General features: G+C 35.0%; 1 protein-coding gene across 6 annotated transcripts in view; it reads left to right on the top strand.

Moving 5' to 3' along the window:
* LOC112460446 (glycoprotein 3-alpha-L-fucosyltransferase A) overlaps positions 1-25,481 on the top strand; it is a 28,925-nt gene extending 3,444 nt beyond the window's left edge. The window contains exons 1-8 of one of the 6 annotated variants that reach the window (XM_025025135.1): positions 7,973-8,466; positions 14,547-14,790; positions 16,106-16,195; positions 17,415-17,603; positions 18,213-18,437; positions 18,567-18,755; positions 19,580-19,815; positions 20,305-25,481. In XM_025025135.1, coding sequence (XP_024880903.1) covers positions 14,626-14,790; positions 16,106-16,195; positions 17,415-17,603; positions 18,213-18,437; positions 18,567-18,755; positions 19,580-19,815; positions 20,305-20,647 — 1,437 coding nt within the window. In that variant the 5' untranslated portion in view covers positions 7,973-8,466; positions 14,547-14,625 and the 3' untranslated portion in view covers positions 20,648-25,481. Of the gene's footprint in view, positions 1-7,972; positions 8,467-8,488; positions 8,630-10,023; positions 10,284-14,546; positions 14,791-16,105; positions 16,196-17,414; positions 17,604-18,212; positions 18,438-18,566; positions 18,756-19,579; positions 19,816-20,304 lie in introns of those variants that run through there. The other 5 variants (XM_025025151.1, XM_025025109.1, XM_025025142.1 and 2 more) reach the window with 5 other exon arrangements.

Raw genomic sequence — 25,481 nt, 5'->3', positions numbered from 1 at the left:
CGTATAGCGATAAATAGCTTGGTATTTCAATTGGACTCCAACGACCTTATTATACAATCATTTAATCGATATTATAGTTGCTCTCTATACAATTTCTAAATAAATATACATTCAAGAATATCGGATATAAAATAACAAATCTATATTTATGATGATATCTTTTTGACTCTTTTCTAATTGATTCTTTTATCATCAAGTGATTCATTACCTTATACATTTTATTTTTCTTGGTAAGCAAATAAATGTATTTTAGATTTAGGGAGTACGTCATGTCATTTATTTTTTATTTTACGTAAAAGAAGATTTATGTATTCAATTAACCACTACGCGGTTATGCGTAAAAAAGCCTATATAGATATTTCTTTGTGTTAATTAGGCAAATGTCGAATTGTTATCATTGTAAGCCATATAAATGTTAATCAATCATGATTGATTATTCGAAAAGACTCGATTTGCCGGTCAGTGGCTTTTGCACGGCCCGACCGGTAAGATTTGGGCAATAGGCATCGGAGTTGGTATACTAATCTGCTCATACACTGTAGCTTGGCATGGTTTCTCTCCTTCTCTCCTAATTCGCTTCTTCGGAGTATAGTCTGGGAATAGTTTGTGGTTTCTAGAACGTCAATTATACATTAGATTTGATATAAACCGCGCATCCCCAAACACGTGTACGATCACCGATTCATTTCGAACGGCTAAATCTAAATGTAAGTAGAAGACAACAAAACTCATTTAATTGTAAATATGCATGTCTTATTCGGAAGAGTATAGTAATATCGGTAAAAGTTTACAATAACTTACACAGCTCGGATTACTTTGACCTTGACATATGTTGTCAAGGACATAATACTGAGTAACTTTTCCTTATAACTTAGTCGGCGGTCGCTGCTTATTAAAAAGTTATAAACAAAAAAAGTTTGAAAAATATAGCAGCTATTTTGAGTATTGGAAGGCATAAATGACTAATATATATGTCGAAATAGTTTACGCATACACTTTTCACGCGAACCGAGGTTCACCCACACCCCCCCTGCTTTCGGGGGAGGTGCGGTAGCTCCGAAATAGTTCACGCATACACTTTTCACGCGAACCGAGGTTCAACCACACCCCCCCGCTTTCGGGGGAGGTGCGGTAGCCTCGAAATAGTTCACGCATATACTTTTCACGCGAACCGAGGTTCACCCACACCCACCCCCCTGCTTTCGGGAGAGGTACGGTAGCCCTGAAATAGTTTACGCATGGGTTAGTTGACGCGCTTTAAACAATTAAATACTGTTAAAGCGCGTCATCTAACCTATGTAGATTAGTGACGCGCTTTAAACAGTTAAATACTTGTAAAGCGCGTCATCTAACCTACGTATTTTCCAAACTTTTTTTGTTAATAACTTTTTAACGAATAACGAGCAACGGCTAAAACCTTCTGAAGGTCACTCGGGGTCATGACCTTGACAACATATATCAAGGTCATTGAAATCGGTGAGGTCGCCAAACTTTTTTTTGTTAATAACTTTTTAATAAAAAGCGACCGCCGATTAAGTTATAAGGAAAAGTTACTCAGTATTATGTCCTTGACAACATATGTCAAGGTCAAAGTAATCCGAGCTGTGTAAGTTATTGTAAACTTTTACCGTAATATCTTAAAAATAATTTCAATAGGTCAAAATAGATCAAATAATACCTATGGACAAAAAATTTCGAATTTTAACAATTTTAACGATATTTTAATTATTAAGAAAATACCGGAAAATACACAGAATACGATAACAGAATTGACGGCAAGTACTTGCAATTTTATAAAATTATTTAAACCTTATTACTTTTTTAAAATAAATGCTTACAGATGTTTTAATGTTAACGTGCTCAATGATATAGAATTAAATCAATTCTCCCGTAGGAACTTTTTTTTATTTTACTCCGATATCGTCTAAATATGTGAATTATTTTTTTCTTCTCTTTTTATCTTTTTTTTAACGATTTTTTAATACTTGTATAGTTTGCCAATCCATTGCCATTTCATGTGCCAGTCGTGCGAGGAATTGCGTGTTATCGATTGGGGAAAAAAAACGCGAAAAATATACACTTTTCTCTCTTTGATAACGAGAATTAAAGAGTCGGCATTAAAGCCGCGGCAGATCAATCAAATCACTAAGCTAAAAAAAAAAAAATGCGTCAACTTCCTTTACCTGAGCGCCGAATCTCTTTGTGTGTGACGACCCGGGAATAATATATAACTGAATTCTATGTGGTCGTCAATCTGGGTTATCTCGCGATCGCGATAATTATATTACGGATGTCCACAATGACCTGGATCACGGTCGAATTGTTCGGAACAGTTCCGCGGTTCCGCTATTCGGCGGAATGAAAATCGCGCTACCCGAAATAACACTTGCGGTATTACGCACGAAGGATGAGAGAATAGTGGTGGACGCGTTCATTGTTAAGTAATTTACGCGCGACATCTTTACCGGATTACGCGCCAGACACAACACGATATATAAGGGATAATAAATCAGTATAATGCGCGATATAATGCACCGGATGATACACGGAAAGAGATATAGCATAACGAAAGACCGGCGGAATTTAAATCGCAAGATTTACGATACCGCGACCTGATGCCATGGACTTCTCCGTGTCGCCGTTAATGAACGTGACGAGACCATGCGTTCTGAGGTGATTTAAATAATTGTATGTCAGCAGTGTCGGCACCCGTCCGCTGACAACCGTCGTGCGTTGCGTGTCACAGATTTATTACCCGCATGCGTTATATGTATAATATATACGGGATGACGACAAGTTCGAAGTCGACGAGAGTTATTGTTTCGGATTTATTGGCTTCTGTCAATTACCATATCGATACAACACTCGGCCGCGGAGACGGAAAAAGGAGCGCGAACTTAATGAACGAACAGGAAACAACGAGCTCTTCCTTCTCGCCTGTTCGTCGCGTTATCAATTTATAATTCGTATATAGGTTCTAGCCGCGCTTGTTCGCGACGCGGCGCGGTGCCGATAATTATTATGCGCTTGTACCGGACCTGGCACGTTTATTATGCCCGTGTTTCTCGTCGGAGTGACTATGCGAGTGACAATGCACGCGCGTGCCGTGACGGGCCCGAAATGTAATTTAGCGTGTCACTAAACTACCGGCCGGAACAGCAACGACAATATTTGTCTAACAATGCAGAATTTATCAGCGGCTGCAAACGACGTTACACCCGTCGGTTCCGCCTGTCTTCATTTTCTTTTTTCTTTTACGAACGCGTTACGAGAGCGCGAGAAATTATTTGTTCCGTGCCTCTCTTTATTGCGGCGGGTCTCTTCGGAACGACGTCTGACGTCTCGTATCCACAATTGACGATTACGAGATGATGCGTGAACGCCCACACACGTTGGCATTATTATTCGACAACTCGACGACTGCGTTCACCGATCGTGTTATCTGGCTGTGTAAACACGTAATAATTTCCGAGATCGCTGCATCGTCACCTAGTTGATGATATAATCGATGTACAATCACGCGATCGTAATGGACGCGTAAATTACAGTTATGTCTTTACTTGATATTACTTTTTTTTATTGATAAGTTTATTTTCTTTGTTGTTTCTTTTCTTTATGTTTTTATTATGGATTTTTTTTAAGTTTTATCTGAATTAGCTGATATAAGCAATATAGGGGCAATTTTTGTAATAACTTCGTATTCTAATTTTTCATGTATAGTAAGTGCATGACTAACGCTTATTGCTTTATCTGATTTTATTTTGATTATCTGATTATTCTGCAGACTAACAGGTTATTGCTTATCGCTTCTTTTTTAAGCTTCAGTTTGTTAACTTCTTTTCCCGTTAACTTCAAGAAAACGTAATGTAGTTTATCTACAGCAAATGCTTTTATTAATAATTTTTGAGACAGTTACCTATTGTACGATTCAATTTTCGTTTTCCCCGTGCATATTAGTACCGTAATTAATAATAATAATATATTTAACTTCAGCTTTTTGCCAAGAAGTGAACTTGATTTACAATTTTATCTTACCACATTTATACCTCCCACACTTTCGTTCATTCTTCTAAGACTAAACTTATTCCTATCCCTGTCTTACTCTTCTTTTCTTTATTATCTCTTTCTCTTTCCAGAGTTCTTGCCTTTTTCCTTCCTCAGTATCCTGCTTCTTGTAGTACCATAACAATTAACTCTGACAGGGTTTTGCAGAATAAAATTTTATGCCCGTTTCACGTCCAATTCACGTAGACGTTCTCAGTGAATTTTCAAGTTTTACCTCTTTTACTACTCGTTTTTAAATCGTTATCTCACAGACTTCCATATAGTTCGTTTATATTAATATATTAACAGATCTTTTTCTATCAATTTCTACGAGGATTCAGTCGTGCATCGATTAGATTTATTACTATCAGCGTTGCTTTTTAGTTTTCGTCAGACTAGACTTGATGAAGTATAAATTGATAAAATAGTAAAATTCCAAACGCGAACGCGTATATCGAACCGATTTCACGGCCGTTAACGTTATCGACCCGCACCGGCGACACGTTCGCATTTTAAGGCACTTTCGACGATACTTTTAGATAAATCGCCCATCGCTGATGCTAGATATGTCCTCGACCTACGCGCACGTGTATGCGTGCGTGCACAAGCGTAACGAAGACCGTGTTGATGGGTTAGTACATATATATAATATATATATAAGTGAGTTATTTCTGTTATGCCGATATCGCGAAAGGCGCAAATGAGATAAAAAAACAGTGACGTGTCTCGGAACGATGTTGTGAGTTCAGTGAGATATGCTCACAAGCGATCGAGAATGTTCCGTGGAAGATAGCGACTGGGCAGATTTGCAAAAGAGGAGTGTTACATCGCAAAACGAGAACGATATGCTTCTACGAACATGATGTTATATTTACCACTTAATATCTACATGCATATACGTGAACCGTTATCTCTTATTCATTGATGTCAGTCAGGAACGTGACAGTCATATTACATGAGACAATAGAAAATTGTATATGTTGTTAGAAGAGGAAGAATCAATGATGCGAATAATTGATGTAAATATAGCGGGATGTAAACATATAAGGATGACAATGTAAAATGACGATATCATTATCTATAAATATCATTCTATAATGGTACAATATATGTTTCCAATAAACACATAAATTATTCTATAATATAAAGGTATACTCTATAATACAAGGTGCTCGTTTAATAAAAGTTACACAGCAATGGTTACGGTAAATTTAATTTTATATATAGTGAACATTTTTAAATGACATACGGAAAGAAAAAAAAATACATAATATTTATTTATTGAATTTACCGAAACTTTATTCGTTTATCTCGGCACAATTCGAATAAATTGAATTCTGGAATCGACGTCGTTTATGTAACAGAATTAAAGAACTAAATACACGTGAAGTATCGATCAATCGCACTATTTGTTGATACAATTCCTTTGCAGAGTTTTCCTTGCAGAAGTAATCGTGACACTGGACGCAGAAAATCCATGAAATAACGCTTGATAACGCTCATTTCTTATTATATCGAATCAATATTATTTCAAGCTGAATTAATGAGAGCGCTGAAGCGCTCACGTTTCATTAGATGTTAAAGTCGAAAAAATTCTTATTGCCATCGAGAATATGCCGAAGTTCGATATTGAGCTGTACAGCGATGTCGAGAAAGAAAAAAAATTTTATTTCATGAATTTCTCTTATCAGAGCTCTAGCTTGTCACTGCACTGCGAATAAGTACGGAAAAATTTGTATGCAATATTCTGTCATGAGATTAAGCTGGCGATTAAATTCATAGACATGATTATGGTTATCGATGTAAATTTGGTTAACGCCATTATTGTCGCTTTGCCAACAATATATGCAGTCAATCGAATGGACGTTGTTTAAGTAGTAAGTCAGTAAATCCTATAAAACCAAATTGTAAGGTACATCTATCCGCTATCCGCTATAGATTCGATTGATTGCATTTCATATTGCATGCGCCGATTAAATTCTTTCGTCGAGTTTTGCGTTGACGGAAATAACTCGGGCAAATTGAGGGCTAAATGCAAACGAAGAGCAAAAAAACGGTCGTTTAATCTCGATCATATCGACTCGAGTGAGACGAGAAATTTCGAAAAATTGTTAAGTAAAATATCTTGACGACTTTTTCAAGTCGTGTGTGTGGTTACAAGTTTATCGCACGGCTACTTACCCACATTATACGAGATAGAGAATTAACAAATTGTCACATGATTCGATTAACGGGCTATTGTTATTGTAGTCACGTTAAGATTTTGAGTTTGATGCAATTACCGCGATTAAATTTGCAAAGATTGTCATCCATCTATTTACTGAAACATATGATATGTTAGGTATAACGTACATACATTTTGAATGGGCAATTACATAGTGTTCCATATTGTGCATGGAACGATACTCGGTTTATCTGATCATTTTATCTCATCAATGCATTTATTATGTATACTTCTTTTCCATAAAAACTCTTTTCAACTTCTCATTTTTCCTTTATTTATAAACGTTGTGTATGTTTCGGTATTGAGTCAATGATTACTATAATCCAACGCATTCAAAATTTTTGCCTCCGTTTTTCCTATGGCATTTGCAAGTGCGATCACGTTCTCTTTACCAACGTTCCAGTTAGTTAAAAATTTACCAATTCTTTTATTTTTATTTTATATTCTTATTTATTTACTTATGCTTTCAACTTATTGTTAGACATGACCTCTTGGTATATAGACTATTTGTAGCTCGGTTTTAGTTTTAGTTTTTCATACGGCATTTTTTTAAATTTGTATATTTAGTAATCTTTACTCGTATTAATTATGACATAATCCCTTTCATATTTACTTTTGTATCGGCTGAAGAAGATCTCAGTGAAGTTTGAAACGTTCTACCAATTTTGTTTAATTGATAATAAATCATATTTTATTTTATGTTATTGATATTTTAGTTTTCTCGTTTATTGTCCCTTGAATTTTTCACTTTGTTCCATGCTACATTTCTGTCGTTTTGTACATAAAATTTTGCGTTCTTCATGCTCCTTTCTATCTTCATTTTATCTGTTATCTTCTTCACCTAATTTCTGAATTTTATTCCAGACATGTGTTATTAAGATCTACTGCGCCATCTATCATTCCATAAAATTTTTCTTTTTTCTATACTGCAGTCAAAAATTCTAATTTATTGCCTCCAAATGTTAGATCTTCCTCTACTTTTTTTATTTTGATCAGCTGCCGTTCGATTCATTATATCTTATTGTTAATACTTATTCTTATTGTTAATAATTTAGCCTGTTTCCTTTATAAATTATATTAAATATGCTTCTATTATTTTTATATTTTGTTATTTTCTTTAAATTTCTTGTATATTGCTTTATTACGTGGTCAGATATAGCAACAGTATTGCTTCTTCTTTTTTGCACGTATTTTTTTACTCTTGTTTAATCTTTTAAAATGTCAAACGTTGGCAATTTTACGTTTGGAATAAAGTTATTATTAGAATTATTATCATTATTATGCAATGCGATATTAATACAATGTCCAAGATAGAGACATTGCAACGGTAAAGAATCTGAAAAATATCATGTCAAATGTGAAAATTAGTAAAACGTTAATTTTATTGACAAATGCGCAACGTCTGAAGATTTATGCTTACGTACATTGCGCAAAGTTGCGATATTGGCTGTGTCAACCTTGAGGAGACCATAAAAGAAACAGGGACACGCAAAATGTTACTATTTAGCAGGCGACGATAAGATAGTCAAAGTAGCATCAGTAATATTGGATGGTATACCTAAGTTCGTCAGTTTTCAGTTTTGTGGTCGCGAGTGAAAGGTGCGGTTCTCTATTCTGGAAATGTGAGCGCACAGTAATGTATTAGAAGTAGTCCATATTTTCGATATGTGGGTGAATCTATTACTTACAAAGGCGAGCGATAAGATAGCGTTGCAACACGCTCGGCAGCTCGCTAATGGACAGTGATACTCGAACGGTCCGCCTGTGAACAGGTTTGCGACAACCGTCGGCGCGCGCGCGCGCGCATAAGTGAACGCGAAACCGGAAGAACCCGGATGCGGGATGTTTCATGTTTATGTAAAAAATGGCATTCCACTTCATTGAGTAATCCATGTGCCGTTCTTTGTTAACTCGAAGTTGAAGGTTCACACCAATTGGGGAAAGATCTTATCTTCGCGAAGAAGGGTCAACGTTTGATTACTTAATAGAATTTTTACTGTTCGTGGAAAATTGCCACATGAACAAGTGATTTATAGGTGAATCCCAAAAGAGAGAAAAAGGAAGAATTCGGTGCGTGAACTCTATTACTTCTGTAATGTGTGAACTGTACGTGAGAATCGTCAAAATGTGTGTTTGTCGATTACGTATATCAATCGACTCTGACGGACTAGAGCGCGATTTTAATATTTAAAAGCTACGTGAGTATATTACGTCGATGGAAACGTAGCCTTAAGCAGTAAAATACGGCGAAGAAGAAGAGTGTAAAAGTCTGTATTATTTACGCTTTCAATTCACCCGTGCATTTGAGATCCTCTCAAGAATCGGAGAACATCCAACGATTCCTTCGTTGATATGTGATATGTGCGTCTTATATAAAATAATAAAAAGTAGACAATGTTTATTGTAGATTTATTAGAGAATAGTAGGGAATAATTTCGAAGTTGCATACCAATAGCATGTATATCTTTATTTTCATGTAATCGTAAAATGAAAGATCTTTAATTATATCGCACATTGAACAAATACCAGTATTACTGTTATTTGTACCGTCATAAAATGCCAATATTATAAAATCAATTGAATTTTTATTGTATTTTTTATTCTTTATATTTTTCAAAAGAAATTGCAAGGAAAAAAAATAATGAATTAACGTATATAAATTCGGAATTTTAATTTAAAATCACGTAAAATTAGATATATTATATTTATATATTTCTCTTATAAATTACATATATTGTACATTGTTTTACATGTTGTTCATATCATTTTATATTCTTCTACAATTCATATTTTTCTACAATTTCAGTGAGTTCAGTTTACCATGTTTATAGATATAATTTTCATAAAATATATATCGAGAATATAATACGAATTTGATTGATTTGATAATATTAGTGTAACAGTAGCAATATCAATACATAATTATTGAAAAGTTATTTGTATACCGACACACTACTTATAGTGTCGGTATACGCTATTTATACCAATTTGTTTGAAGAATGCTTAATCGTTATTTTTTTAAATATTATTTTCAATCCCTGAAAAATATAGTAATACGGATATTATCAAAAATCTTTTCTTTTATTATATCTAATAAATAATATTATATCTAATAATTCTATATATCTAATAAATTTTAAAACTTTTTAAATAAAATTTTTCGATATTGTTTATGAGCACAAAAATTGCTTTTTTTTGTTTGAGTCACTCTGCGATAAGCTCTTTATCAGATCCTTATTTGTGAAGAGATGCGTTGGATACGTGAACGTCAATATATATGCTGCATCCGCAGAGCGGTAAACTAAAACTTCGCTCATCTCACTTCGGGTTTAGACGCTCGCTGGTCTGGTGAACGTGAACTTTATTATGGTTCAAAGGTAGAACCACGAGAGCGTGTTGCAACGCGGTGAATCCGTCGTTCACCTTTTCACGAACCGGCAGGATGATTCGTTTAACAGTCGAGCGATTGTAAGCGCCTCGGTCGTGAATCCTCAAAGAGTGTCGTTCTGGGAATTGGAATGCTTTTCGTTTTTTATTCGTTATTCCAAAACATTTCGTGTCTCTTTCGCACGAGCGTGCGAATTAGATGTGTCACTTTGTATTCGACACGTATCGTGTGTGTTTGCGAGTGGATAACAGGACTCCAGGTTACTCGCGATATACAATTGCCGCGGCATTTAACATTCGCGAAGCACGAACGGACGTTGTCCTCCGTGAATTCGGACGCATATAGAAGAAAGTTCTTCCGATCGCAGGAAAGGGAAAGACCGACGGACATTGTTTATAATAATAATAATAATAATAAATAAAAAATTTATTGCAATGCACAACAAAGAAAACAAGAGATTAAACATAGACAGAAGGGACAAAGTATAGAATACACGAAAATGCGGAGACTGCAGTGACCAACAAGGCTGTTGTCATAAAGTCCATCAGAATAAAGAGCATATATGATGTGAAAGAAAATGGAAACGTGCATAATAAATGCACGCATCACAGACGAACACATGCACACGTATGTACACACGCAAATAAAATACATAATAATAAGGATTCACATGCAGAATTATCGCTCGAAAGAGTGAGTATTATAGATGTTAATTTGGAAAAAAACAACTTTTGTAATTGTAAAAACTGCATAGTCGAAAAATTGTCATTTCTAGCTTATTGTTAGCTAAATTTTGTGTTAAGTTAAAATCGACAATTGTTTCAGTATTAGGCAGTCCTTATAATCACATAAGCGTATGTATTTTTTTTTTACATCGAATTTACATCGAAGTTATCCAATATCGTGGGATAATGATAAGAATCCACTGAGATGATCTGATGATCTCACCGATTTCAAATATAGAGGGGATGCTCGTGACAAGATACTCTCGGGTTGACATTATTTTTTCCGAGAGGTGGCAATCGATTTTTTGATCGGGTTTAAACTCGGGTTTTTGGCTCATTAGAGTAGCGCACATGTCTTCCGTATCATGGGATCTGGGAGACCAGCGTGAAATTAACAAAAAGAAGGGAGAAGTTATTCGTAAATCAAAATAAGAGGTACTCGTAATAAGGTCATGAGGTCAACCGTGTCACGTCGTAACTCACCCGGGTAGCAAAATATGTTCAGTCTGACCTCATTTTGTAGTCATTTGTTCAAAACGTGAGGACAAGAATAGACATAGGTGCGGGTTCGTATCCTACTCAGAATACAGACATGTAATGAGATTCAGATAAGTTCACAACAATATTTGCTTGTATTTATTCCTTCTAATGACTACCATTTGACGATGTACATATATTATATCACGATAGTGTGCCTCGTGCCTAGTGTATGCGCAGTGAGACACAGACCGTGTATCTCTGTACGCGAATCGTCGAGTATAGAGACCTTTAGATTATCGAATCTCAATAAAGGCTGAACCGATCAAGTTCTGAATAGGCTCAATCGATATAGCTTGGATTCGATTTATACGATAAAAGTGTTTGTAGTCTTCGTCTATGTGTTCTACATGTGGAGATATTGCTATATGATTTGACAGATTTAGATTTAAGAAACGTCTCGTCATCGTCGGGAAAAAATCCTCTTTCAACTTGCGATGTAAGATGGCGTCAGCGTTTTGTAAAATTTTTCAAATCGACGATTATAGACGTGAGTCAATAAGTGTGTATTTAGTTGTGTGCGTTCTATGTTTTTTGAAGTTATCGCATGTAATGGAAATACTTCCACACAACATGTGCACCACAGACGAGAAGGACGAGTTTCAAATTGTGTATATTGACATCAGCATTTTTTATTTTCTCGCCGTTTGCATTGTCATTTTGAAATAAACAAATATGTTGTGGTTTTGCAATGATTAATAATAATACATGATAAACTTTAGATTTGATAGTATCATCTTGAATGGGCTAATTGTAAGCCCTGAATATAATAGCGAGTGCTTAATTTTCTCTTCGATATATTTTTTCAACATGTTTACATATACATATCAAAATTCAAAAGTTTCCGGCCTAAAGATATAAAAAAAGGTGACAAAATGAAACAACTGTTTTATTTCCAATAGGAATATTTAGGAGAATACTTTTTGATTATATATTATAATGTAAAATGAGATGCATGCATTTCTATCTGGGTCAAATGTCAAATGTAATACGCCGTAATTATGTCATAGTACAAGAAATGTACACGTTACTTTTTCTTATAAGGTGAAGATGATATTTGGGAGAATAGTTAACTGAACCAACTGGGTCGTATAAGTATCTGATATAATTTAACGACACGGATATGCCGTGCCTTGTACGACGGCGTATGCTGATGACGGGAAATTATAATAGCAGATTACCAGCGCATAAATATTGGACGAATGTATGCTGGTATCGTGTTTATTCGTATATACACGAATCAATGCTTCCTTGTCGTATCGATTAGTACGGGGGCGTGCGACGATGTAGCGAGATAGCGGACGCTATCTCGCGATGAAATTAATTTAATGACATCGCGTTTCAAGCCGGAGCTCTTCGGAAACTAACGAATGAAGGGGTGAGCGAGTTATCGATAAATCGCGAGAACACGTTGTACGTCGTGTGAAATTCACAGACATCGAGTTTCAAGCCGGCCGCGATGCTCTTCGGAATTAACGAATGAAGAGATGAGTGAGTTATCGCAACAACGCCTCGTGTGAAATTCACGGCTACGTGCTTTTCCGTCCTTCGGAAGCGTCCAATTAAATTTATCAAATCGGTATATCTTCTACGGCGAAAAACATCAATTTACGTTAATTTAGGACGGGAAATCTCTTTTTCGCGTAACATCGCGAATAGCCGACGATCGTATTTCGACATTCGAGGCGTTTGATCTTCAGGAAGTTGTAATGTTTCATCCCTTAATTTTAACGAGGATCAGCGCCAAGTGCTTAGAAAGCTTACGCGAGAATGGCAACAGTAATGAATCATCCCGTGCAGTGATAAAGGCCCTTGAAAGCGACGATTACATTACGTAATTGCAAAACAGTATTAGTGTTGCGGAAATTAACAAGGTTAGACAATCTTATCGAATTTTGCCAGTGTTCTTGGATAACATATCGTGCGTGCAAACGTATCTGTGCGCGTGTTGTATATATGTATGAGGTTTATTTATTTTTTATTACTCCACTCTGGATTGCGGTAGAACTTCTCTTCTAGCTTTTGTTACAAACATATACCTATTTCGTTTTAAATACGGATAGTATACATCACTAGTTTAACTACAAAAATTATATAGACTTGTGAACCATATATAAGAACAATTTATATTGTTATTATACAGAATTATTGATTCAATTATATCAATTCAAAATTTATCTTTTTTTACTCTGATTTGTTCGATAATAATTATCATCAGGCAATATCTATGATCATAATTGTTAATCGTAATTTTTTGAATTATAATAAACTTTTCTTACATAATCACTCTCACACCACATATCACAATAAATTTTTTGGGTGAAATTTTCACCTTATTATAATATCTGTAAAAAGAATTGCATTACATTTTTTGGGGTGCTCTGCTTAAATTAATTATTTTTTAAGTTAAATCGTGTGCCATGTATAAACAAAATTATCACATAAGATAAGGAAGTAATTTAGAATCTGTACTATTTATCTTTTATATATGCGGTTCGTACACGGAAATGGAACGTATCATATTCCGGAAAACGAGTATACGTACAACAAATTATAAAATAAAATGCTGAATTTTCCTGTACTATTATTCTACATTTTATTACATATGTATATTTTATTGTAGATTTATATGCTCGCATGCAAAATGCAATTACATCTTTAAATGACCTATATTTTTTATCACGTTTAATCGATGTTGTTCTTTATTACGTACAAGAGAGCTTTCGAGTATTTTTGAAAAAAGAAAAGGATATTAACACGAGCTCGAACACGAGGGACAATTAAGAGGACATTAAGAAATCTCTCAATTATTAACTTGAGAGATTTCTTAATTCATTGAGTTCTATTAAGGTCTCTATTGCTTTTTTGTTTTAAATCTTTGTATAACTCGAGTTCTAATCAACATTTTTTAACTGCAAATGATATTTAGGGATCAAAAGAATTGCTCTTTCTAATTTAATCGACGATGAAGTAAGATATCTGAAAAAAAAAACGATATAAAAGTTAAAAGTGCAAGAGATAAAAGTAAGTGACCTTTTTATTCACAAATATTTAACTATAATAAATGATTTTGTCTATCTTTTTAGTAGAATAAATTGATATAATTAATATATTTGTGTGATATATAAAATCTACAAAAATTCTCAAAGAGAGGATAAAATTATTTATAAAAGATATTATATCGATATACAATTACATCGATAACTACTAATATCAATTTATTCTACTCAAGAAGGTAGACGAAATTATTTATTAGTTATATGTGAATTTTATATGTATATTTGTCAGTAAAAAAGTCACTTACTTCTTTACCTCCATGCTTTCAACCGTTTTATATTTCTTCTTTCAGATATTCCATTTCATCGCCGATTAAATTTTTGGAAAGAGCAACTCTTTTTACCGCTAAATACTAATTGCGGTCTAAATATTTCGATTAAAAGCCGAGTTAAAAGGATTTAAAACAGAAAAGCGTGTAGGGACCTTCTGGACTTATAATGGATTAATGTCACTGTCAACATATATTATCATTTGCATTATTCAGTTTGTATTATCTCGTGCATTTTTTTTAGATTGTTTGCAAGGATTGATCGATATCCCATTCATTTTTTATTGACTTTCGTTATTGCAGCGTAGCCGAATGTGCCGTGGAGCGAAGTGGCGTATGCAGGCTAGATAAGGGTCTCGCCCGACTTAGGGAACCGGGCGGTATGGGTTTGCCGCGTTTCTCCCTGAAGAGATACTTTTTCTACGTGCTATGTCTGACGGGCACGTTGCTCATCGTGCTGAATCTTCTGCAGGACGAGAAATGGCACAGTATGCGGCCACATCCTGGCCAGCCGCAGTCCGTTCGAGTTACCGGCGACGGGCCAAAGGTACATGCAAAATTATTAATTGTCTTACAATTAGATTAGTCGACAGGAAAGTCATCTGATCATACATGGGGAAAATACTGTAGTAAATTATGTACAAAGTATTTCTGTTTACAACAATCTACTTTATAAATCTAGAATACAAAATAACGATATTGCAATATTAATTACATTTTTATTAATCACATTAATAAAAATTGTAATAATGAACATTTATTACCAGTTTTTGTTTATTTCAAAGACAATTGAATGATACTTTTTTAAAACAAAACTCTTGTGCATTACTAATTGTAATTTTAATTTGTAAATGTTTTAAACTGTTATGGACGTATGTAAGAATTTGAAATATATTACAACATTTATATAGTCAGTTAAATTTGCCTAAAAATTACTATGCTGATATTGTAATTTTTATTATAATAAAATTATATAAGCATAGAGTTTTTTTAAGCTTATTGTAATCTACTGCGGTTGCTACGCTAAATATATTGCTACCGCATCTTTTGATAAAATGGGAGAAAGAGAGAGAAAGAGAAAGAAAAAGAGAAGGAAGTGTTTCATTATAGTAAAATATACAGTATGCTAAAGGCAACTGTGTTCAGATTTTACTGATCGCTTTCTCATTTTAATGGAATTTAATCTCTGTCTTAAATCGTACTTGAGAATTTTCGAATTATAATTACAGTAATAGTCCTTTTCGAAAAATATGAAACGTACATAACATTTTAAAACAAAAATATTTTGACTTTATAAAAATATAATATAGATAATAATTTGTTCTCATTACGTCGATGTATTTCATAAAAGTTTTTATTACAATTTTTGCTACAGTTTTTTTCCTGCGAGGGATATGAAATACCCCGCTGTATAGTTCATAGTTCATTTATTCATAGTTATAGTTATTTCTGCAGTACCGATTGTAATTGCAAATCGATATTGTTTTGGAAGAAAACGGCACAAGAGTGAGTCACCTTGATATGTACGGATGCAATAGTTTTATTGATCGTGGTCTTATCTATCTAATCGCGTTTGACATATCGGAAAACTTGATAAAGATGCACTAGCTCAGTGTATATTTCTCGCTTATAATATATGTAATATTTGTAATCATATAAGCGCTAATAGAGTTTTTTTTAAGATTATTATAATCTACTGCGGTTGTTGCTATGCTAAATATATTGCTACCGCATTTTTTGATAAAATGGAAGAAAGGGAGAGGAAGAGAGAGAGAGAGAGAGAAGGAAGTGTGCGAAATGTAAGCGATAATGGCAGGAAAATGAATCACGGCTAAAGGAATAAAAACGAATTTCACTCGCAGATGAAACCCGATTGGCCTTTGAAATCGAAGAAGCCGACGATGCGAGTATTACGCACTCGGGAGCGAGTGAGGAAAAGACTCTCGTCCGAGGTACGGTCAATTGTAGCGTCGATTAATCCCAAAACGACATGTACACGGAAAAACATTCCAAAAATACAACGAAACCTTGCAAGTCTTTCGCATTCTTAGATACGTGTTAATTCCAGAAATTCCAATGATGAAAGTATATGTATAATACATTAGATGTACATATTATAATACATAGATGTACATATAATAAACATATTATTATCGCGATTATTCCCACGAAATCCTGTTTGATATCGTTACTTTTTCCGTGTGTCGTCTTGCTTGTTCCTGCGCTTTAAAAGAGTACGGTGCGTATGATTGCTTTTCGAACTTAGTGGCTTCCTCTTTTTCGACTGAGCTTAGCATAGTGCGAATACATCGTGTAATTTATGGCCAAATGTACAATGAAGAAGATTATAATGTTTCGAACACAAAATGTGAATAATAATTTTTATGAGATTCAGCGATTGCAAATAAATTGTAAGTGAAAGAAACATCGTTTTAAATGTCTATTTATACTTCAGACGTAATTATTAGATATAAATATGGTAAAATTTGATTCGAAGATTATTAAAAATATCATCGTAGCTTGTTTAATGTTTATTTTGTTAAATACTTGATAGGAAAACTGTACAGATAATTAATGCTTCAGATCATGAAATGGAAATTCTTATATCGTGGTATGCGTTAGATTGGCTTAATAGTTCAGCCTTGATAGTCATTGCCTGTAGCAGTATATATATTGACTTATTTTTTTCTAATTATCCATATGTGAGACGAGAAAGTTTTGTTTCAACATTTTCTTGTCATTCTTTGTATCATATATTATCTATAAGTAAAAATGTTAGAGAAAAAAGCTTTTGTGTTCGTCCATGCATAATATTATGCTTAGAAATTTTAAAAGTTGTTACTTAATTAATTGCATGAATTTTTATATTTGCTGATAGAACTAATTTAAAAAGTGACATGTATTAAGGAAAACTTAAATTAATGAATTATTATGATTATTTAAGTATTATAAATAGCAGAAAAATAATGTATGTAGATCGATTTATTATCGCAAATGTCATCAATACTATCAATACATCTATTATAAAATTTGTTGAATGCGACATTATTAATAAATTTCTAGTTTAAGAACAATAGATCGCAGTATTGTCTTTTTAGTTGCAGCAGAGAATGACAATATTATATAAAGATTATTTTTTTGTTTATTTATGTAAGTCTTTTTCATTTGAAGGGATTGAATATAAATGGAACCGCGAGCTTGAGCGAAAACTCGATAGACTTGGATGCAACGCGAAGACCTTGGTACATGAAAGGAGGAACCAGAAGACCTTATCCAGCGATAAGAACTCGCAATACTGGCAGAAGATTGGCTCAATTGTGGCCGGAGGAAGATGCTTACGATGATCGAGTGACCAATCAGGTAATTCAATTGCACAAGAATTTGTGTGTGCGGAATTACATACTTAAAGATTTAATAGATTGATCGATTTAAACTTAATTTTCCTTAACAAAAATATCGAAGAGAATTAAAAACGCCAGGGAAAATGTTATTGTGTTAAATTATTTTTTTATTTTATTTTATTTTATTGAATCACGATTTGTTATTATATTATTGAATTACATTGTTAAATTCTTTATTTCTCAGCAAAATATTGGGAAAACTCGAATTTTCACGTTTTCACCACTCTTATAATGGACACAACAATGTAAAAAAAAGAACTTTAACTCTTTATAAAAAATAAACTCAAAGCATTTACATCATACATTTACAAACGAATATAGGAATTTCGTAGATTTTAGTTTTTGTAGTGATGTCGAATAAAATTTATTACAAAATTTATACTGGAATTTTAAGAATTAAAAATATAATTACAAGATTGATTTCAATACTCGTTGACTATTTAACGTTATATGTAGATAACAAAATACATTTTATTAGCAAAAGCTAGATCGTTTTGTAATTTAATCGATAGCATTCGCTTAACCAATAGTGCGTAGACATATACTAATATTGTGACTAATTTTGCAGCTAATGTTCGTGCCACCCGATTACAACAGAACAGGTGGTGAGCATCCATTAAAGAAGATAATGATTCCTCACGGGATGGCCGAGGCCAAAGTCGGTCCTGACATTTTCTTCCAACAACGCTGCCCGGTGAACACTTGCACGATTGTCCGCGACAATCCGGACAACGCCGATCTCATTCTATTTAAGGATTACATCACGCACGTGGGACGAAGATCTTACAATCAGGTAAATCAAATGCAACGATAAGTAACGTTAATTTCTGCGACTGACCCATCGTAACTTCGCTCATATTACGCATACATAAGAGAGGATTTATTGCTTTCCTGATAAGAATTATATTACAATTTTCGGCAGGTGTGGATGCTGTATTTTTTAGAATGTCCTTATCACACGCAGAGTGTAAAGAACGCCCTTATCAATTGGACCGCCACGTATCGGCGTGACAGTGATATAGTGGCACCTTACGAGAGGTGGCAATATTATGATTCCAGTGTCACACAGATCTCACAAACGTTTAATTATGCGGCAAACAAAACGAAAAAGGTAAGACGATTAAATTGATCTTAAGGCTTTAGTAAATATTTTAATTGTCTGCAAATCAAAATAATTTCTGATATATATTTGTATTCTTTATAAAATAAGTGTACTAGTAAATAACAAATCTTTACTATATTTATTTCTGTGGTCAAAATAATAAAATAATAGATAATTATATTTTTGAAATATAGAAATAGCTTTTATTTATTTAGTACTTTTTAATAAAATACGGTTTTTACTTATTAAATTCATGCGAAAAATATTATAAGACACAAAAAATCCAACTACACCGTATATTGGCACATTTTTTTTATTGTTATCATAATGCTAATGACTTACTTAATATGGTTTATTATTTAGTTGTAAGCTTAAACGAAGTTATTTACCAGTAATGGCTTTAATTCATTATACCAATACCACATTAAATTTTTTTAACTTTAAATAGTATAAATTTTATATAAAGTTAAATACAACTTTAAATTTTAATTAATATCTAAAAAACATATACAAAAATAATATTTACTGGATAATAAAATAAACTTATCTATTCTTTAATCATGATTTATTATTGTAATTAATTTTCCGCAAGAAATAGAAACATTATTCTCAAGTCGAAATTAAATCAAAATAAAATGAAGTACATAAAAATGGAAAGTATAAGAATAAAATTTCTTATCAAAAGTTTTTTCTGCCATGTATATGTTACAGTTTTATAAATACTTATACTTTTCGAGAGCGTTGTTCTCAAGTACGTTATTTTCGCTGTTGTTGAGCATAGAGTAAACTATCACATATGACATTCGCCTTCTTCTGCATCGCTGTTTAATCAGGTCGCCTGGTTCGTTTCCAACTGCCATCCCCGAAATCAGCGCATGCATTATGCCAGGGAACTCTCGAAATACATCCAAGTGGACATTTACGGTGCGTGCGGCAGCCTACGCTGCCCGCGGTCGCAGTCGCAAACGTGCTTTGACATGCTCGACGAGGACTACAAGTTCTATCTCGCGTTCGAGAACTCCAACTGCAAAGACTATATCACGGAGAAGTTCTTCGTTAACGGACTTGGGTATGTGTGATACTGTGATGGTATTTATACTATTCATTGCTCTCTCTCTCTCTCTCTCTCTTTCCCTCTCTTTCTCTCCCCGTCTTCCTCTCACTCTCGCTCTCACGTTGGTGCACACAATCCATACAGAGAGTCGCGGTATTTCAGATACGAGCAGCGAATGTAAGTCGACCGACTTAATACGCTCGATCATTTTACCCAGAGGTCGGCAACCTTTGCCAACTTGTGCGGTATCTCGAATAAGGCGGTCGCGTGCCAACTCGCGTTACCTAATCTTCTCCACTCGCGTAATGGACAGAAACGCGTGCTGCTCGCGCGGCTATTAATTAAGCTCCCGAACTGGATGCGCCCGCGTTAACTCCCAAGCGTGAAACATGCGACATGATATGGACCCTTTCGTGACACAATCGCTTTCCTCCTCTCGCGACTATAATTACCACTTCTTATTATTATCATCATCACGAACCTGTTTTCCTTCCGGGCGTGCAGGCACAATGTTCTGCCCATCGTGATGGGCGCCCATCCGACGGATTACGCGCGTAGCGCGCCATACCGTTCCTACATCCACGTGGACGAGTTCGAGTCGCCGAAGGAGCTCGCCGAATATCTGCATCGGCTGGATCGCGACGACGACCTGTACAACTCATACTTTCGTTGGAAGGGCACCGGCGAGTTCATCAATACGTATTTTTGGTGTCGAGTATGCGCTATGCTGCACGACGACCGTCCGCCGAAATATTACAAGGACGTGAACGAGTGGTGGCGAGGGGACGGCGTGTGCACGACCAGCTCGTGGCGGGAAAACGACGTCGTGCGTTCACCGAACACCTGAGGAGACGAAATCGCCCCGGGAATACGTTTAGAGGGCTCTTCCGGCGGCCACGGGGAGTTCCGTGCGTACGTGCGTGCGTCCGCCCACGACACGTTGCTCAATTTCTACAAACGATTCCGATTCTTCCAAAACAGAACATTGCCTGAGTCTAAGAGGCGGCCGGAAGGTTCAGAGAACGTTTATTGTGCTTTCGCATCTAACAATAAGCGGGTTGCTCGAGGCGGATCACGATCGCCCGAAGACGTTGGATCGATCGCAAAGTTTCGAAACGAGGTCCTGACGAGGCGCGAAAAGACGCGTGACCTCGCACGACCTCGTTTCGCGGGCACTCGAGCCACTCTGAAGAAGGTATCAATAAGACCCTCGTCGAAAGTGTCACGCGACTTTTCATCATTCGGCTGCTTTTAGGGGTAATCGAAAAGCAACGACTTGACGATACGAAGCTTCGCGGTGTTGCGCAAGCGAAGTGGCTTTTACTCGGCGATCGAGATGCGGACGCGGATAAACGGCAAGGCAAAGAAATGTCTCAAGGTCTAAATGAGAATGCTCGTTTGCGAGAAGGATTGCGCGCGAATTTTTTTCAAGGAGGGCAATCTGTGTGCCTAATTGTCAAATCTTCCAAAATAACATTTCTATACACCTTTTTCGGATGATAAACAAAGAATTGAGGCAGGCGAGAGGTGATTTTATGAGAATAGCCACGACGGACCCCTGAGAGGTCATTTTACTTATCTACGACGGAATTCGTTTGGGGACAAAATTTTGCGATGTTCACAAAAATTTGAGTAGACGTATGGAGGGCGCCGTAAAATAATACAATACGTATCACGAAGACAAAGTGTGATATGCGTTAGTCCAGAAGACTCGATTCTCGCTGTGCATTTAGTACTGAATTGTATTGCTTATGATCCTAAGCTTTATCTGTGCAATTTAGAAAGATACGCACGATCGCAGACACTTTAGATGGAGAATTAGGATTACGTTTGCTATTAAATGTGCGATGAGAATATATGGGTTGGTATATGTGTTGGTATATGGGATGACCCCGAATCACCGGATAATCTTCCAACTACATGTACTAGAGGACCAATTACGAAAGATAGTGGTTTTAAGAAAAGAAAACGTTAACATCGAAAATTACGATGTTAATTAGCATTGAAAATTGAGCATTTCTAACAATTTAGACTTTGATTATGTAAATAGTATTGAGTTGATTCATAAAAAAAAATGAGATCCGCTACACATAATTACTGAATTATTTCTTCCGAGAAACCAGTATTATTTACGGTATTTAATTATTTTATCTGCTGCGAATAATTTGTATCATTTACAAATCAGTATTTATACTGTTATAACGGTTTTTAAATATAAGCATTCAGTTTGTTGAATAAAACAAAAAGCACATTTATGAATCAACCCAATAAAATCTCATTTCTCAATCGATTTTATCTTGACAAAAATTTTAAATTAAGCTTATCTATGTCAGTAATTAAGTTGATAACTAATTACAATGATAAATAAAAATGCGATAAACATTGCTAAAACGCGAGTCAAAGTTTTGCAAATTTATCACAAGAGCTGTAGCTGGAAGGACACTCGGTGGAGAAAGATCTAAACCGCTAGATAAATAACTAAAATCTAATAAAAGAGAGAAAATTAGCAATTGCGAGATTTGCGTGTAACTTAAAAGAATAGTGGCGTCTAAAATCGAGTGTAAACCGCGTATTGTTTTGTAAAGCAATTTGCGAGCTTTCATCGAGGAGGAAGAGAAAGCCCGCTACCTTTTGTAGAGTGAGGATTACTGTTCAGTATTTAATATTATTGTTCCTTCTTGCGAATTCTGCGAGGGGATCTCTTATCGTTGTACGTTGTAAGTGAAAAAAATTCATGTGCATTCAGATTAGGTCACGTGTAAAAATTGTAGTAAACTTTACTTTTCCGACAATAATTATATACAATAATAATTTCCTGTAAATAACTCATACATTTGTGTATTTCCACTTGTGAAATCGACAGAATGCAGGATTTGTAATAGAATTTATAGAGTTCTTGAATGTAATTAGAATGTTAATTAGTATGTGAATCCTTGTATATTTAATAACTTGCATTTATATTTTTGAATTGAAAGAATGCATGTATTTGTATATTTTGCGAATCAAAGCGCATTTATTTTTGAGCTACGTAGTATTTATTGAGCGTACGAATAATATCGCTCACGTAATAAGCGCGCGTGAGTTTATAAAATATTTAAAAGTCTTATCCTTGAGTGCACACGAATTTTGTTATTCAATAAGTCGTTTTGTCGAAGTTCGCAGAATCTAGTCAAGAAGAAGCTCAGTGAAGTATTTTCGAATATAATTTATACTAATAGTATTATATACAGCAAGTACCTGTTTGAAGTAATTCCTATTATAGTTTTTCTTTTCAACTGAATTGATTTTGAATTGAATCAATTGCCCGTGCGGGACACAGCACGTATCGTCGCACGACGTATAATCATGTTCACTCCGTGGCTAGTGTCAATTCGAAAACAACGACTTCCGGTTTGAACACTAGTCTAGCTCAAACGTAGCTCAAGCTTGGACGAATTTAGTCCAGAGAAAAGACAGAAGCACCGAAAAAAAAAACATGAAAGCGGAGCGCAAAATATATATTTGAAACGCACGAAATGTAAACACGTAAAATCACAATTTAGTCACCTCGAGGAGAGTTTAACCACCGATCTCGAACGGTTCCTACATTATAAATTATTCACAGTGCGCACAAGCAGTATAACTAGATATTTAGGTAAATAACTAATTAAACGATTAGTCGAAGTCGACCATACCAATTGACACCGAGAAGATGTGCATATCTGGAATATCGTGGATAACCGTTTCTTCTTTTACAGTATCCAAGTTATGTTTACTCTGTTTTAGACAGAGATATTATATCTTAGCGATTATTAATTTTCATACCGATTGATGTGCTTCAGCGAAAGTTACTTAAATCAATTAAATCGCGACTTCAATTAGTTGCGTGCGAAAAGGCATTTGTACAATCTGACATTATAAGTATTAAGTTAAAAATTTATTATTTATGTTATGTTATATTATATGAACTTAATCAGATTCCTTTTCGTAAATACGCAACTCGATATATTCCTGTTAATTTATACACGTTTTTGACATCAATCAAAAACGGGGCAGAACAGCGAAGTCTGGGCTGTAAGAAGTTCTTAATTGCATTGTTAGGTTTGTTAACGATTGGTGCTGCCTGTAACGATTGGTGCTGCTGTACGACGTATGTGAGGTGTGTGTACGTCGACGACGAACTCCCGATTGAAGCGGCCAGTGTAGACCCGAATATAAGTACCAAACATTAGATTTATGTAAGCAGCAAAAAGGGCGCGAGAGAATAACGCACGCTCGACGTCGAGATATATCCGTGGCGAAATATGTGATAAATAAATGTTTCTCGAGTATATCGTCGATGTTATACCCTCGATGTGCGTAAATTGTAAAATGATAATCGAGAAATTGCTGAAACTAAATAGCTGCTAATTCGTAATGAATGGATGAAAGGAAATTAATTAAATGCTATCATGCGGAAGAATACATCATTTGTTAGCAGATGCAAAATTATAATGCGAAAACTATACACATTTCTTAAAGCGATTCGACTCGATCAATATTTTTGTCCGCCCCAAATTCAACGATGAATATACGAGATGTATTATTACTTATTCTCTCGGTGATTGCCCGTTGTCAGTCTCTAGATAGCACATTTGTAAATAGTAGCATGTACGAAGGTCATGATATTCCCGTAATGTAAAGAGAAAGAAACACGTCACCGCATGTAACATTGAATATGTCGATCGTGGTAGATAATAAAGCTACGCGAGACAGTATTCGCCTTGGCGAAACGTGAAATCGGTTCAAGTTCAATCGCAGCTCCGAAATAGGTGTTATTATTCGGTTTCGTAATGTCGGCAAATCAATATCGAAGTCGGAGAGTGTATTCAATGCGCAATATTGTTCGTTCAGACTTTACATTCGAAATCGTCGTCGTCTTGATGCAACGGTACAGCCAATTTTGAAATCCATTGTTTCGACGTGTAACGATTGTGGACCGACTTCACGTATCGAATTCGGAATCAAGTACTATTTCGCACACAGCTCTAGTAGATAATGCATTCGAATCAATATTGAAAATTTGTAGATAAAAACGTGACAGGTAACGTGGCTCGTTTGGGCGCGAACGCGCTTTATTATTATTTTTTAATCCGACATCGTCTGTACTCGGCGAGCCGCGATTAGTGCCATAATGTTGTAAGGTCGTGAAAAAATTAATCAAAAATCGTGTCGTTGTCTTAACCGTTAACATCCACGTACATAAATTTTCCGCAATTAAGCGCGGCGGAAAATCCACGCAGACATTATCCCATTATAATTTTTCAGAATATACATGTGCGCATACGAAAAATTAATTGTGACGTGAAAACTATACATATATACGTCGAAATGCAATTGTTCGTAAAATTTTGTTGACAAAGAAAATTTGAGCTGTTTTCTACAAAAGGCTTGTGTACAATTCTTATTTTTATACACGATGACTCGCGACGAAATCAATTTCGTGGTTCATTTTTTTTTTCTAATGACATTGATATTTCAATATGTCTGGAATCGTCGTTTTCATATCTTTTCTATCATGCGATGTTTTACTTATTGTTAGCGTAGCAACGTTAAGTTTCATGGTTCATATGTCATATATGTGTTCATATTCATATATATTAGTTATATCGACTTTTATGCGCATTCCTGACCTAACAAATAAAAACGAACACTATTCTTAA

Source organism: Temnothorax curvispinosus, unplaced genomic scaffold, assembly GCF_003070985.1.
Source record: "Temnothorax curvispinosus isolate PA1 unplaced genomic scaffold, ASM307098v1 QBEX01001170.1, whole genome shotgun sequence".
Taxonomy (NCBI): Eukaryota; Metazoa; Arthropoda; class Insecta; order Hymenoptera; family Formicidae; genus Temnothorax; species Temnothorax curvispinosus.
The sequence above is the reverse complement of the archived record's forward strand: the minus strand, read 5'-3'. Positions and strand labels throughout refer to the sequence as shown.